This window comes from Equus asinus, chromosome 1 (assembly GCF_041296235.1).
Source record: "Equus asinus isolate D_3611 breed Donkey chromosome 1, EquAss-T2T_v2, whole genome shotgun sequence".
NCBI classification, from domain to species: Eukaryota; Metazoa; Chordata; class Mammalia; order Perissodactyla; family Equidae; genus Equus; species Equus asinus.
The window spans coordinates 36481034-36497923 of NC_091790.1; the positions used below are offsets into that span (position 1 = coordinate 36481034).

A 16890-nucleotide genomic window follows, 5' to 3' on the forward strand; every position below is an offset into this window, starting at 1 on the left:
ATTTTAGCGATCAGTCTTGCAGATTAGGGCTGACGAACAGTCTCCTTAACTCTCTGACTACATTTGGGCCACGGCCAACGTTTGACACTGTAAACAGTGACAGTTGAAATGAAACTACTTGCTGGAGACTGCTGAATTACCTGACGTGCCAAAGGTCGGCCCCGCATTTGTTTGTAATTTAGCAATAACGCTGAGGCTCCGGGCTTCAAAAAAATTCCTTTGCACAGTTTTCTAGTTTTCTGGGGGATGGGAGAATCATGCTACCTATATTTTTTGTGTTTTCTAAGCCAAAACACTGACTGACTAGATATTTTGTGTTTGTGTATTCTGTTGTATAAATGCTTTCAAAAATATGGAAAACTGATTATTAGAAAAATAAGAAAATAGAAAATGCAAAGTTTAGCTTTAGGTTAATATAAATAAGTTCCATTAATTTCTACCTGCAACATTATTTCCCCATCTCTTTGCATCTACAATGCATTCTTTATTTTGGTAATTCGGTGTTTTCCAGTGCTGTATATTTTCCATCCATATGTGCTGTGCCTCAGTTAAAATCATACCTGGACCTTTTTGGTAATATATTACTTTGGGTAATATATTTATCTCTCTAGAATTTTTATCTAGATTTATCTCTAGAATATTTGGAATTTAAGATGTCCACGAAAGACTCACCTGTATTCCACACTCTTCCCTCATTTTTATGATTCATAATTTTTCTAGTTATTTATAAAGACACAAGAAAAGGAAAATAAATTAAAGAAATATTTAATCAACAATAAAACTCTTAATGTGATATGCACCCCTGACCCCTGTTGGTTTTACAAATAGTCTCTAGCATCTTATTCACCTGAGGACAAAAGTTTTAAGTACTAACACAGAATTTGTATGTAAATTTGGGTCTCAGTAATTCTAACCTTATATATTATATATATGTGTTATATAATCATCTCTGGTTTGACCTGTGTCTGACCAGGTCTTTCGTTGACATAGCTAACTGATTTTCATGTCCTTTGGGCTACTTTTTATGTGACAGATGACTGCAGGTCGCTGTCACACTTTGCTGTCACCTGTCACTGAGGAGTCTGGGGAGGAGGGAACCAACAGTGAGATTTCCTCTCCACCTGCCTGTCGCTCCCCTTCACCCGTGGCTAATACAGATGCTTCTGTTAACCAGGTACCACACACTTGGCATTGCCTTCGTCTAGCTCCAATCTCTGGATGGGTGCAGGACTCCATTCTCTCTTCTTATTAGACTGTGGCTGTGATCTTAGACTTGAAGGGACACACCGTTAGATGTGACAATGTGATTATCATGTACGACCACTACTGGCTTAACACATCATCTCCTCTCCTGGGCTTCTGGCAATGAGATGAGCAAAAACTAGGTCACGGAAATTACAGCTGGAGAAAGGCCTGTTTTAAGGCATTATGGCTTTAGTTTCTAACAGCTGTCTCTAATGGAGTGCTGCATCCTAACAGAAGATGAAATGTGTGTATCACTGTTCTAAGATAACCCGGTTTCATTGCTATTTTCACATTCATTGAACATTTAATTCATTGAACACAGCTCAGATTTTGAAGATGGAAAACCTGTTTACCATATCATACATTTTTTTTATTTACTAATTGTCAACCAATTTAAGGGCTGTCTGCCAATATATATATTGGAATGCCTAAGATTTGTGTTTTCTTGCTTATCTTTCAATAATCTTAAATTTTAATTCCTATAAAATGGGGATAATATTTTGTTGTTATGAGGTGCCTTTTATTGTACATCATATTAGATATGGATTATAGTAAATTAAATATGGCAAAAGACTTCATGAAAAATGTTGGATAGAAGTAAAAAAGATGCTTTTACAATAACCAAAAATTTTTAATGCATGGTAAGTATTATTTTCTTTAGCCAAAATAAATTTAAAACAATTCTAATTATGTTACTATGAAATTACTTGTGTTCAAAGAAATTGAGGTTTATTATCAAGAAAGAAGCACGGAGCAGAGCAAACATAAGCTATATTTCAAATGAGTCAGAGTATTTTTATTTTAGAGCAGAAGCATTCAAAATAGGACTTCTATGATAAAGAAAAGCCTCCCTTCCCCCGAAAAGGAAAATAAAATTGATGAAAGCTTTAGATGAAGCAATTCTCTTGGTAAAAATCTATAAAGCTGCAGGGAACTTGTCAATTCATTTATTTATCAGATGCATTCTAAGCACCTTCTTGGCAAGAAATCTTGTGCTGGGCCCCAGAGATGCAACAAAGGAGAAGACAGCAGTGACCCCTGCCCTCAAGGACCTTACATTCTAGAAAGGTGGACGTGGGACTAATAACAGCAAAAGTGATGAGAGGAAATTTAAAAACAACAAAAAAGGAGAAGTTCAGGGAGTTCTGGGGAATTTGGGAAACTGTTCTCCAAATTCTGATTTTAAAATATGAATTACTCATTCTTTGAGGTTGTGTACTTCCCTGCGGTCACAGATGTTATTAGAATCAGAGAAATATGGCCATAGTCAGCTGTTTATTGTATAGGAAAAATTTATCCTATATAATATGCCTAATGTCGGGAAAATTTTCAAACTGACCAATAAACACTGGCTTTGAGACTAACACTATGGAAAGAATATCCCTTTTCTAAAATTACAAGTCTTGATGCTATTTCTTGTAAGTCTTTCAACGTACATGTGAAAGTGTCCTGTAAATGATAAAACATGCAAATGTTTTTTGGTTTTTGGTTTTTGTTTGTGAGGAAGATTGGCCCTGCGCTAACATCTGTTGCCAGTCTTCCTCTTTTTTTTTCTTTCTCTCTCCCCAAAGCCCCAGCACACAGTTGTATATCCTGGTTGTAAGTCACTCCAGTCCTTCTATGGGGGATGCCGCCACAGCATGGCTTCATGAGCGGTGTGTAGGTCCTCATTCACGATCTGAACCGGCAAACTCCAGGCTGCTGAAGCAGAGCACACAAACTTAACCACTGCGCCACAGGGCCAGCCCCACAGATGTTTTATTATGACTACTTTAACTGTCAAGCTCAAACAAATCCTAAAATTATGAGTGAGATAATGCTTTATTTTAACCCCATTTTGACATCCCTCCCCCTGTCACGGGGAAACCACTTAAATCACATTATTAACATACTTACATACGATACTGCAAATGAGGAAAAAATGTTGTTATTTTGTGTATGTCAGAGGAAGCAGTTAAAAAGCAAAAGTATTATGCTTGGTGTTCTTCAGACAAATCAACCCATCACTGCAGCCACAAGTTATTCCTGGGCAGTAATGAAGAGTGATAGAAGTCAGAGGAAAATGGACAAATATACATCGTGGCCAGTGACGCACTGGGTTTACAAAATTTTTTCGAGACTGAGGAGAACGTTTAGAATCCCCATAAATTCCAGTTTTCAGACTCACAACACTGTACAGAATGCACACAGCTGTTTGGAGGAGCAGCCAGATAGAACTGCTTTGTAAAATCGCAGCTGTTAAGAAAGGCTCCGAACCGCCGCTTCTGTAAGGAGATCTCCGTTATATAACTGTTCCCTCCACAGTCAGCACGTTCCCCCTCTGACAGTAGCTATTAGCTGAAATGTGATAACCATTTAGCTTACTTGAGGGTAGAAATAACGAGGCAGCTCCAGAATTTGCTGCAGGCTTCTTGATCCTATGAGAGCAAGCCAAGACTTCAGCTCCTTGAAGAGTTGAGGGAAGTAGAGGTTTGGAAAGAGCAGCAGTGTAAGGAAGGGATAGAGCGCTGGGGTCCAAGTCCAGTGCTCAGAATGGATCCCAGCTCTTCCTCCTCTAAGCTGAAAGTACCTTGGATGCCCCTCAGTCCCCCCATTTGCAATGGGAAGCAATGCTACTTAATTCACAAAATTGTGAAAGTTAAATGTAATGTTTAATTATGAAAGTACTTTTCTTTTCTTTTCTTTTTTTTTCCTGAGGAAGATTTTCCCTGAGCTAACATCTGCTGCCAGTCTTCCTCTTTTTGTGTGTAAGCAGCTGCCACAGCATGGCCACTGACAGACGAGTGGTGTAGGTCTGCACCTGGGAGCTGAACCCAGGCTGCTGAAGCAGAGTGTGCCAAACTTAACCACTAGGCCACTGAGGCTGGCTGTGAAAGTACCTTTTAAACCGGAAAATGCTAATCAAATAGTAGCTATGATTTTCCAAGTTTATTTCCTTAGGAATCTTCTGGATAATAAGTCTTATAACTTAGGCACATAAGCAACGAGAGACGTATTTCTAACGGTGATTCCTCACTATGTTAAATATTGTCTTTATTTAGTTGTTACTTTACAGGACTGACTCTTTTATTAAATCTATGTAGTCCTTAAATAGATCTAAGTTATTCATCTACAAAAGGTGATATATTTTCAAATCCTTTTAAGAAACCAGGAGTCGTCATTCCTGTTTAATAAGCCTGAGCCATACATACATACTCACCATCAGACACACGCACACTCACCCACGAAAGAGCCAGACAGAAGGTTTTTTGGTAACACATTTATTTTATTCTAGCTCTTTTGAGGGCCTTCTTTATAATATTTAATTTAAAATTTTTACACGTATGGGGCCAGCCCGGTGGCACAGCGGTTAAGTTCACAAGTTCCGCTTTGGTGGCCTGTGGTTTGCTTGTTCGGATCCCAGGTGTAGACCTGCGCACCACTTGGCAAGCCATGCTGTGGCAGGTGTCCCACATATAAAGTAGAGGAAGATGGGCCTGGGTGTTAGCTCAGGGCCAGTCTTCCTCAGCAGAAAAGAGGAAGATTGGCGGCAGATGTTAGCACAGGGCTGATCTTCCTCAAAAAAAAAAATTTTTTTTACACGTAAGACAACTTTTTACTTTTCCTTGTGGACAGTAAGAGTACTCCCTTTTATGTGTTTAAAATAATAAAGTTTATAAAAAGTGCTTTTACATGTATAATTCATTATGGGCATGTATGCTGTCCTGTTATTTGCAAACACTCCATGACATGCTCAGGATCAAACACTAAAGGCCCTCCTCTGGTCTTTAAAAAGCTCACAGTTGGGGCCGGCCCAGTGGCGCAGTGGTAAAGTTCGCAGATTCCACTTCTCGGCGGCCCAGGGTTCACCGGTTCGGATCCTGGGTGCAGACATGGCACCACTTGGCAAAAGCCATGCTGTGGTAGGCGTCCCACGTATAAAGTAGAGGGAGATGGGCATGGACGTTAGCTCAGGGCTAGTCTTCCTCAACAAAAAGAGGAGGATTGGCAGGAGTTAGCTCAGGGCTAATCTTCCTCAAAAAAAAAAAAAAGCTCGCAGTCTATGTGAGAGCAGGCAAGTAATTACAATAGAGGGGTAAGTGGTCTGACAGAAGCACTGAGTGGTAAGGGAGGACATAGAAAAGCACCTAAATCAGGCTGGAGTTCAGTATGGGTCAAGGATGCACCCTTTGGTTTTAAGAAAAGAATATAAATTAGGTAGTCGGAGTACACTAGAGTGATATGAAGGAGTTTTTCAGGCAGAAGGAACCACATGTAGGAAGGAGTAGGGACAGGAAGGAAAATGACCCGTCAAGACAACTGCTACTAGTGTAAGTGTAGTTGGAGAAACACAGAGGAGGAGGAGGGGAGAAATGAGGCTGAGAGGGATGCAGGAGACACATCATGAAGGACCTTGAATGCCACACAAAAGAGTGTGAACTTTATCCAGAAGCTAGGAGTTAACCATTGAGGAAATTTAACTGGAAGCTATGTGCAGAAGCGAGTTTTAGAAGAGATCATTCTGGATCAGTGTAGACAGCAGAATGGAGAAGGACAAATTCAGAGCCAGAGAAGTAGGTAGGGACAGAAGTTATACATTTTGATGCCTTGCCCGGACTGGTGATCTAAGTGAGAGACGCAGTTGGGGACTGTAGACCTAGACAGCCCCTCTCACAGGAATGAGGCGGCCTCCCCTCTGTTAGAATTACTGACACCATGTGGACACAGAGTCCAGTCTCATATACTTTCCGGTTTGCAAGAGAAGCCATGAATCTGGATTCTTATGAAATCTCCATACCTCAACGAAGAGAGATTTTAAATAATTTAAAACACTGTATAAGCCAAGCTAAATGTATGCAAGACAGAGGGAGCCTGCAGGGCAGGCCTGGGAATTAGAAAGTTGTTGCTGTAATGAGAACCTGAATCCATGCTGTGGCAAGGGCATGCGTCAATAGAACTTCATCCTTACCAAAGCAGTGGGTGGTAAGGGAGAGAAGAAATAGAGAGTGAATCTCAAGTTTATAGCTTCGGTCAGTAGAAGTTCCATTTATTGAAAGATGGATTATACCTTATATTTTATTCCTAAATTCATTTCTCATCCTGGATGTTGTTTTTGGAAATGTTCAGTTTGACGAGCCTGAGGGATATACATGTACAAATGGTTATGTGAGTCTGGAGCTGATAAATATACTGATATTTAAAAGTGAGTGGCAAAAACAAACTACAAAAGAGAAAAACTGAATGATTAGAGAGCTGGGAAGAGAACAGAGAGATTAAAGGGACTGTCTCCCAAGAAGGATGGTGAGTGGCATTGAATGTGACTGAGAGGTCAAGGAAGAGAAGGGCTGAAAAATAATCATTTTATTCCATAGAAAAGAACCACTGATGAGTGTAGCAAGAGCAATTTTAGTGGAATCATTAGGATCGAAGCCCAGTTGGGTATTTAGAAGTGGACTGAGGAGGAGAAAGTGAACAAATCAAGTATAAACTACCATTTTCAGAAGCTGGATTATGAAATGAAAGGGAGAAAAGGAAGAAATGATGATCACGACTGCGTGAAATGATCCATCACATTGTGCTTTGTGGACTTTTCTAATATATGATTCCACACAAGAAAAAAAACTTAAAGAGTGTATGTAGGTGTTTTCAGATGGAAAAGATTTGACTCTATATGCTAAGGAGAAAATCAGTAAAGAGGGAGAAGGGGAGAGAGAGGATGTTAATGGACCAAGGTCCTTGAAAAAGCAAAGGTAGATGGGATTCTGGGAGTAGGTGGGAGGGGAAGTGACAAGCATGAGATAAAAATGAGTCTGAATATAGACAGACTTGAAAATTTGAGAAGTTGCAGGAGAATCTCCTTGGTGGCTTCGGTTGTGTGTTTGTGTGTGTGTGTGTATGCAAGTGTGAACACACAGTCACTCTGGGAAGAAAAGTTGGGTTGGGTCATGATTGGAGTTTTCCGAGTGGGTGAAGCAGAGGTTAAAGGGCAAAGGAAACAGAGGTGTTGGTAAGAGAAAGGTTTAAGTAACTTTAGCCATAGCTAGATGGGCACGTGGAGTGAACCAGCTCAGCGATGGCAGGCTGTCGTGTGCGAGGGTGTGGAGGACTGGGTGAAGTGGAAATGGGGAGGACGAATGGATGTGAGCCTATGAAGGATTTGAGAATATCCAGTTCATCTCAAGGTGGTAACCGGGTTAGGAATGAAGAGGAACCAGTCTCCATGATCCAATGTCATCAATAAATGTTGAGGACTTATCTGGAAGCCTCAGCAACAGCAACAAAGTAGGCAGAAGATCTCATGGCCGCTCAAACTGACTTCAGTTAACCCTCAGAACCACCCCATGTTGAACAGATGAGGGAACTAACGTGTGAGATGTGAGTGAGTTCTCCCAGTTACGGAGCTCCTTCGGAGGAGACTTTCCACTGGGATCCGAGGTGTCCCAAGGCCTCAGGTGTCAGGTTCGTGTCTGAACTCATTCTGCTACACAACCCTGCTCTGCCTTTGCACAGACCCCCCAACGCCAGGCCCCTTCCTGCTATTCCCTTGGTTTCTCAGACAGCTGAGGCCTTCTTCCATACTTTTTACCAACACATTACTATCAATAAAGCCCAGGTATTTTAAATTAACATAATTACCTTCAATAGTACAACTGCAGAAGTTGTGAACTTTTTATAGCAATTCCCAAATATAAACATTACTCCCTAATTCAATTTCTATTAATATACAGATAACCATAGAAACAATTGAAAACACATGAATCATATGTTTTGATATAGTAAATTCCATTATCAATACTAATAAAACATGTAACGTTCCTTATAACACCAGACATAAAAAAAATTCAAAAATCTAGTTTTTATCATTCACTTTGATTATTTTTGGTGCACTTCCAGGAACCAAGTAGAAGGAAACTTTTTTATCTTTGTTTCTTAGAGTAGTTTTAACTTCTCCATTACATTTTCCCTTATTTAATATTAAAATATTGAAATTAATTTCTGTGACTAGTGAGCTCATAGATATTGAAGATCTGGCTATATCTGAAAAGTGACTTTCTGCAGATTAATTTTATTTCAATCAATTACTTTATTAAATTATTGAAAACTTTAATCAGCACATTACAAAGCATTTTAGGAAATGGATCATTTGGATTCTCTTTTTTTGCTATACCAGTCAATCTTTAAATATGTGTACCACTTAAATCCTTTGTATTTTCATTTTATCAAGTATGAAATAAGAACGAGTTTTGGCAACTTAAACTATTGGTAAATGTGTTCATTTTTTAAATGTAAACCAAAGTTCTAAAGCAAGTGTAGTTTGCTTTGATATTATCATTAAATTCTTCTTGTCACAAGAGTTGACTAACTTCACTAGTTCGTGGCCCCTTGAAAGGTATGAATCCTTTCCTCCACATGACAGATAGTACCCAGAGCATGTTAACCTAAACTTTGTCTTCCTCTTGAATCCAATGCTGTGCTTTCCCCCCAGGACATCGCTTATTACCAAGCCTTGTCTGCTGAGCGCTTGCAGACGGATGCGGCAAGGATTCACCCCAGCACATTGCCATCCCAAGAGTTCTATGAAGCAGGCCTGGAGCCATCTGCTACTGCTAAACTGGATGATTTGCAGCGTTCTTGGGAAACCTTAAAGAATGTGGTAAGTCTTTGAAACGTGGAATTGTTTAAGCCCACCAGACGCCAATTACCTTAGATTGTCTTGTGAAATACATGCGTTGAGTTGACACATCCTGTACACAGTTGAATACCCTCTCTTGGGCCACAGAGGTAAAGCAGTGAGGAAAGAAATGTCCTAATCTAGAAGATAAGGCTCTAGGAGACATTGGGTAATATCCCTTTTCTTCTTTAGATCAGTGAAAAGCAGCGCACACTCTATGAAGCTTTGGAACGCCAACAAAGGTACCAGGACTCCCTCCAGTCCATCTCCACAAAGATGGAGGCCATCGAGATGAAACTCAGTGAGAGTCTAGAGCCTGGCAGGAGTCCAGAAAGCCAGATGGCCGAACATCAGGTAAAAATAACAATGACTTCAGTTTCCTGCATGATTTAATAGGTGCATTCTTGTGGGCTAGTCGGCCAACCAAGCAAGTGTTTGGGAGAGCATACTGTATTGTTTTAACAAACTTAGCCAGCACCTCGCCATTATCACTCAAGAGAAGAACTCTCAGACTTCAGTGGGTAAAGAAGCATTTGAAGAATAAGGGGTTCTAAGTTATAATCTTGGGGTTGTGCCTGACTTGAATCATTTTTTAAAAGGTTATGGAAATTAGGCAACGAGAAACAGATGATTACATTAACTTCACTCAGACAGATGTTAAAAATCCATCAATTTAAAATGCATGCTAAGAAGATACATGTATTAAAATCTGGTTAATGCTGTAGCAATGTTATCAGGTGTACTATTAATGCACAAATATGCAGTCACCATGAGATTGGGAAATACTGCCTGTCCCCAGCCAGAACTCAGGAGCATGTGGAAACCCTATGAGAGACAGAGGAAAAGAAATATATCTTTAGATGCAAATTAAGAGCTATAAAAGCATGATGTGGTATATGTATCATCAAGTACTGGGAAATTCATCAGCTTTAAGAGTAAAACTCTGTAATTTATCTTTACTTTACGTCTTTATAGTTTTGGAACCCAGGATAACCTTGCAGTACATTCTTGTTCAAATGTGTAGTCTAAGACAAAATTGCATTCTTTTATGATGTATAGGACCTTGCAATTTAACACAAAAATGAGAACATTTTTTCTAGAGACAGCATATTGAGAAATAGTGGTTTTAGGTTTTTGGCACTCTTGTAACTTCTTAAGATAGAGATCAAAGTGCAAAGCATCCATTTTTAGGCCTTATTTTGGTAAAACTACCTTCTCTGGGTCTTTCTGCTGTCCCAAAGCCACCTGTAGCCAGTCTAGTTTGGGAGAGTGCTGTAAAAATATAAAATTAAAATTAACCTTTGTTTACCTGAACCACACCCGTCATGAGGACAGTCAGGGCCTTAGGTGACTAGAGCAGTGCAATTTTCCTCTGAGCACCACAGTCCTCTTTAACTGATACTCCACTTTTCTAGTGGTCAGCGGCCACCTCACTGCCATCTCAAGGGGTTGTCTGTGGAGCAACAGTGTGCTCCCTGGGGCTCTGTCTGTCCCGCTGTCCCCCTGCCTGACCTGTGCTTCACTGTGCCTGGGGGGGCAGGAGAACGTCCTTCCATTCCGTTACAGCTTCCTTTAAGCGCCCAACGGGAATTTGGTATAAATTATCCCTGGGCTGGATGAAAACAAATTTGAGTGTTACCAGCTCAGATTATCAGGAAACTCTGTTCCAGGAGAGGGTTTATGTAGTTTGACTTTCTACTTCCGGGTCATCTCTGCGTTTGCTCAAGGCTCATCGTTCTTATCTCCCAGGAGACTGACCACAGCTCCCAAAGGCCCTTCACTGTGTGCTGCAGGATTTAGGGATTGCGTGAAAACGGGAGCCTGGGAGTCGGCCCTGACGTTCCAGAGTTCTTAATTAAAAATGCAAGTTAGCTCCTGATCATCCCTACCATGCTGCCTCCTGGGCATTAGTAGGAAAACACACATAAACTGAATGTGCCGCAAAATTATTATTTTGTTCAAGAGATTTAATGAGGAAAACTCAAAATTGCACACTAATGTGAAGTGTTTTAAATTAGAAATGAGTCTGATTTCTTGCAATTAAGGCCAATGACATAACTTTTTGTCCCTTTCTAAGTTGGGAGTAGTAATGCTAACAATTATAGCAATGAGGAGGTGTGGCTAATTCGATGATTACACATCATTTGAGCTTAACAATTATATTAATACTCTTATGAGACAGAAAGAAAATATAAATAATGTATAATTTCTCATATCATCACACATCTAACATTTTCCATCTGACGTACTGTTGCTAACTTTTGCTGTCTGTACCTACGTTCTACCAATTCTGGGACAGGGCTGCCCACATGAAAAGTTAATGGTATCACGATGTCTAAATTGGTTCTTAGCTTCTGGAATGGTACTTAAAAATTTCCAGGGGCCGGCCTGGTGGCATAGCTGTTAAGTTCACACATTCCACTTCTCGGTGGCCCAGGGTTCACCGGTTCGGATCCCAGCTGTGGACGTGGCACCGCTTGGCAAAAGCCATGCTGTAGTAGGCGTCCCACGTATAAAGTAGAGAAAGATGGGCATGGATGTTAACTCAAGGCGAGTCTTCCTCAGCAAAAAGAGGAGGATTGGCAGCAGATGTTAGCTCAGGGCTAATCTTCCTCAAAAAAAAAAAATCCAAGCATTATTGTAGAATTACTATTTCTAATCCAGTATGCTTTTTATATATTCCCTTAAATTAATAGAAATATTTCAATTGTTATTTCTGTCCCAATATTCTCTTGGAAGTATTAAAGAGCTAACCAAATTCCTATATTTTTCCTCTATGCAGTTGTCTAAATCTACTGAACTTGGGTAGAGTGCTGTGGCTTTCTTGTTGTTCTAAATTGTACAACAGATTTAATTTTAAGACCTTAATGCAGTTCACAAGCTGACTTGTGGCTGTTCGGACTTTCGTTATCATGGGTCGCTCGTGCTTTGTGGGCGTGTGATGTCTGTGACACTAAGCTCAGTGGTGGCTAGTAAGAAGAGCTCTGAGGTTATTTTGCTTTTGTTTTTGTTTTTTCTAATATATATAACAACTCAGAGTTTGAAATGAACTATGCTGATGTACATAGTTCTGAAAGGCACAATGAAATTCACATTTACCTTTGGTGTCGAACCAAGCACGTTTTCCCCAGAGTGAGTCACTTAGAGAAGATCCGGTACTTTTCTAAACCACATAAGTGTCATGCGCGCACCCTCCTCGTAAACACAAGTCAGAAACCCAGAGGTGTGCTTTTCATCTCTCTCTCCTTATTTTGAGTCAGATGTTGTAGAGAAGCATCTGGCCGCCAACTGAGACAGTTATGAAGGTTAAGACAAATTTGACTGCTAGATCTTTTTGTTTTGTTAAATTGAAGTGAAATTCACATCTCATAAAATTAACCATTTTAAAGCATACAATTCAGTGGCATTTGGTACTTTTACAGTGTTGTACGACCACCCCCTCTGTCTGGTTTCAAAACATTTTCGTCACCCCAAAAGAAAACCCCATCTTCAGTAAGCTTGGCTGCTGGGTCTTGAAATTAAAAACTTGAGCTATCTTCCAGAACTGTCCACTCGCCCTTGAGAGTAAGCTGAAGCATAAATAGAGAGGCTTGACTCTAACAGGATGAACACTAACGGTTCTAGAATTCCTAACTCCTTTGTTACTTACTGCAGAACATTCAAAGAACTGTTTTAGAACGTTGTGCGTTTGAAGCGGAAGCTGGTGACTTCATTGTAAACCTGACTGGTCAATTCACTGAGATTCAGTGAGGTGCCTTTTGTTTGGTGTTTTTTCCCTGGTGGTTTCATGATTCAGATACCTGTGTTTTTGTTTGCTCTTTGGTGAGGAAGATTGGCCCTGAGCTAACGTTTGTTGCCAATCTTTCTCTTTTTTCTTCCTCCTCAAAGCCTCAGTGCGTAGTTGTGTGTCTTTCTAGTTCTTCTATGTGGGATGCTGCCTCAGCACGGTGTGATGAGTGGTGTGTAGGTCCATGCCTGGGATCCTAACCGGTGAACCCCAGGCTGCCAAAACAGAGTGCCCGAACTTAACCAGTACACCGCCAGGCTGGCCCCAGATACCTGTTTTATCTTGAGGCTGCTTTGGGGGTAGTGGGAATTGCCAACACATTGTGCAAAAAACAGCAATGTGATTGTGGGTTATAGTGGTGGGAAGGAGATAAAAGGAGACTTCAGCAGGTCTTTTTGGAGACACAGATTTTGAAAATCTGGAATGGTAACAGGAATGAGTAGGAGGCACTATAAATGTGGATGTTTGAGGACAGGCTTGGAGGAGAGAATGAGAATGAATGCGGTGTGAAATAGTGAGGAGGCTCTTCTTGCTTGTACAGGGGAACAAGGCAACAAAAGACATAACGAGGTCAGTCTAGTTGTGGAGAAGCCTTTAAAACAGAGAAAATAATGTGAATTTTGTACTTTTGGCAGTCAAGTACCAAAAAATGATTATAAAGTAGAAGAAAATAATTTACTGGGTGAAAACCATTTGGATGTATAACAGGATCAGTTTGTAAATTCATTACAATCCCATAAAAAAGTCCCAGCAAATTCTTTGGTGGAGATTGACAAGCTAATTCTAAAGTATTTTGCAAGTGTGTAAAAAAATATACTTGAAAATGGAAAGGGTCAAGAATAGCCGACACAACCTTGAAGAAGATGAATGAAGTTGAAGGATGTATCCTACCACAGAGTGAGACTTCTAAAGCTACGGTAATTGTGACAGTGTGGTATCTGCACAGGCAGCCAAGTGGGTCAACGGGACAGAATTAGGAGCCAGGAGCACACTCACACCTGCACAAACACTTGACTTGTGTCACAAATTATACTGCAAAACAGTGGATGAAAAATCATCATTTCAATAAATAATGCAGGGTCAACTGGATATCCATTTGAAAAAAAGAGAATTTTGAGCCCTACCTAAATTGGGCACAAAAACTAACTTCAGGTGGCTTGTAGATCTAAACATGAAGGTAGAAAAAAAAGTCTTAAAACAGTGCTTCTCAAACTATCTGTGGTGAATAACCTCTTTTTTTTAAAAAAAATTCTGACCAATCACAGATCAATATTTTAGTGAAATAAAACAAACTCTCGCTTGGGTATCATGCCAATGTCAAGTTGCTATAAAAGTTTCTTAACACTTACTCACGATATCTTTATCTTGTCATGCACTAGTGACACATATTTTGCAGACTGACACCATTTCATGGACCACACTTCAAATAGCATTCTTCTAGAAGACAATATGTGAGAATATATTCATGTTCTTGGGGTAGACAAAGATTTCTTAAATAGGACACCAAAAGTCCTAACTTTTTTTTCCAAAGATTGGCACCTGAGCTAACATCTATTGCCAATCTTCTTCCGTTTCTTTTCTTCTCCCCAAAGCCCCCCAGTACATAGTTGCTATATTCTAGTTGCAGGTCCTTCTAGATCTGCTATGTGGGACGCTGCCTCAGCATGGCCTGATGAGCAGTGCTAGGTCCACACCCAGGATCTGAACTGGCAAAACCTTGGGCCACTGAAGTGGAGCCTGCACTTATCCACTTGGCCACAGGGCCAACCCTCTAATTTTTCCTTTTTTTTTTTTTTTTGAGGAAGATTATCCCTTAGCTAACTACTGCCAATCCTCCTCTTTTTTTTGTTGAGGAAGACTGGCCCTAAGCTAGCATCTATGCCCAACTTCCTCTACTTTATACGTGGGACACCTACCACAGCATGGCTTGCCAAGCCGTGCCATGTCCGCACCCGGGATCTGAACTGGCGAACCCCGGGCTGCCAAGAAGTGGAACCTGCGAACTTAACCACTGTGGCTCCAGGCCGGCTCCTTTTTTTTTTTTTTTAGGAAGATTAGCCCTGAGCTAACTGCTGCCAATCCTCCTCTATTTGCTGAGGAAGACTGGCCCTGAGCTCACATCCATGCCCATCTTCCTGTACTTTATATGTGGGACGCCTACCACAGCATGGTGTGCCAAGTGCTGCCATGTCTGCACCCAGGATCCAAACCAGCAAACCCCGGGCCGCTGAAGCAGAATGTGTGCACTTAACCGCTGCACCACCCAGCCAGCCCCCCTTATTTTTCTAATAAAGGAAAATATTGACATGTTAGACTACAATAAAGTTAAGAACTTCTGTTTATCAAAGGTCACCACTGAGGAGGTCTACAGCCACATCACAAAAAGGGAGTAGATATTTGCATACAGAGAACCAGAAGAAGGCCCTCCTGTCCAGAATATATAAACAACTTCCCACATCAATAAGAGAAGGACAGACTCTAGTAGAAAATGGGCAAGCGATTTTTAGCAGGCAGTCAAATAAAAGCGATCCAGATAACCAACAAGCATAGGAAAAGTGCTCCATTTCATTAGCCATCAGAAAATGCAAATTAAAACTACAATGAGATACCCCTGAGAACTCACTGGAAAGGCTTCAAAAGAAAGGATCAACAAACCAGGTGACAGTGGAATACGGTACAATGATGACAATGATCATCTCTTTCTACATGTAACAACGTGAGTGACTTTCACAGTCATGAGAGGAAGTGAAAGAAGCCAGACACAAACAGTACAGCAGGTATGATCCCATTTAAAGAGCTCAAAAACAGGCCAAAGTGATCCACAACGTTTACAGGTCAACCCTGTGGTGACCTTTGGGAAGGCAGGAGGTGGTAACATGGAGGCAGGCAAGGGGACCTGTGGAGTCCTGGGAACGTTCTGTCTCTTGATCTGGGTGGCAGGAGCATGGATGTATACTGTTTGTGAAACTTCATACAGCTGTGCACTTAGAGTCTGTGCACTTTTCTAGATCTATGTAATTTCAGTGTAATAGTTTATTTAAAAAATGAATTGGACATGGTGACACTTGATATTAGGGAAAGAGGAAGGTTTTTTGTTGTTTTGTATTTTAAATATTTATTGAAAGCCCAGTCTGAGGAGACACTGGGCTCACAGTGAAGCCTACAGTCCTGTGGAAGAGGTGGGAAGTATGCAAGTCGGGGGGTACAGAGGAAACTATGAAATATTAGTGACTATAAAGCCTATATTTTTTTACTCAAAGTTGTGATTGTCCCTCCTCTGGTGGGGTCTGTTTCTTTTTTTTTTTTTAATGAGTAAGATTGTCCCTGAGCTAACATCTATGCCAATCTTCCTCTATTTTATGTGGGATGCTGCCACAGCATGCCTTGACAAGCAGTGCTAGGTCTGTGCCCGGGATCCGAACCCACAAACCCTGGGCCGCTGAAGTGGAGTGCACGAACTTAACCACTACACCACCGGTCTACCCCTGGCCTGTTTCTCTAACACGTCATTCAAATCCTAAATGAGAATTTCTCCTGTCAAGATTATGGCTAAAGAGCAAGTCATAAAATACGAAAAATGAGAAATAAAAACCATGTGTAATTATGATAGATGTTAAGCAGGAAAACAGCATATTATTGAGAGAGAATAATAGAGATTGCTTTTTAGTTTGGGTGGTCAGGAAAGATCTCCTAGGTGTGACAATTAACCTAAGACTAGAAGGATGAAGAGAACCAATCACACACAGAATGGGAAGAAGAGCTCATGGAACAGCATGTATAAAGGCCCTGAGGCCGGAAACAGACAATAAGCCAGTAAGTATTTTAAAGCAGGGGAGTGAGAGGATCTGATTTACCTTTTTAAAAGCTGGCGAAGAGTGAACTGGAAAGATAAGAGTGTAAGCAGGTGGGCCAGCCATTCGACCATTAGAACAATTCAGATGAGAGAGTTGGCTCTGACTTGGGGGTGGCAGAGGGCGTATGCAAGATATATTTTGGAGGTAAAAGTAATTGGATTTGGTGTTGGATTGGATTTGGTGAATGAAAGGGAGAAGGTGTAAATAATGACTCATAAATCTGGAGCTCAAGCCTAAAGAGATGGGTGTTCCCTTTACTGAGAGGAGGAAGACACAGGAGGAAGCAGGCTTTGTACATAATGAGATGGAGATGCCCAAGAAATAGGTAAGTTGAATATAGAAGCCTGGAACTT

At 40.7% G+C, this 16890-nt stretch overlaps 1 protein-coding gene across 27 annotated transcripts in view; it reads left to right on the forward strand.

Moving 5' to 3' along the window:
• Positions 1-16890, forward strand: part of SYNE1 (spectrin repeat containing nuclear envelope protein 1) — a 445076-nt gene that overhangs the window by 281713 nt on the left and 146473 nt on the right. For 21 of the 27 annotated variants that reach the window (XM_070488115.1, XM_070487809.1, XM_044761490.2 and 18 more), the window contains 3 exons: positions 1034-1174; positions 8711-8878; positions 9089-9250. In XM_070488115.1, the coding sequence (XP_070344216.1) occupies positions 1034-1174; positions 8711-8878; positions 9089-9250 (471 nt within the window). The remainder of the gene's footprint in view (positions 1-1033; positions 1175-8710; positions 8879-9088; positions 9251-16890) is intronic. The other 6 variants (XM_070488232.1, XM_070488267.1, XM_070488319.1 and 3 more) reach the window with 1 other exon arrangement.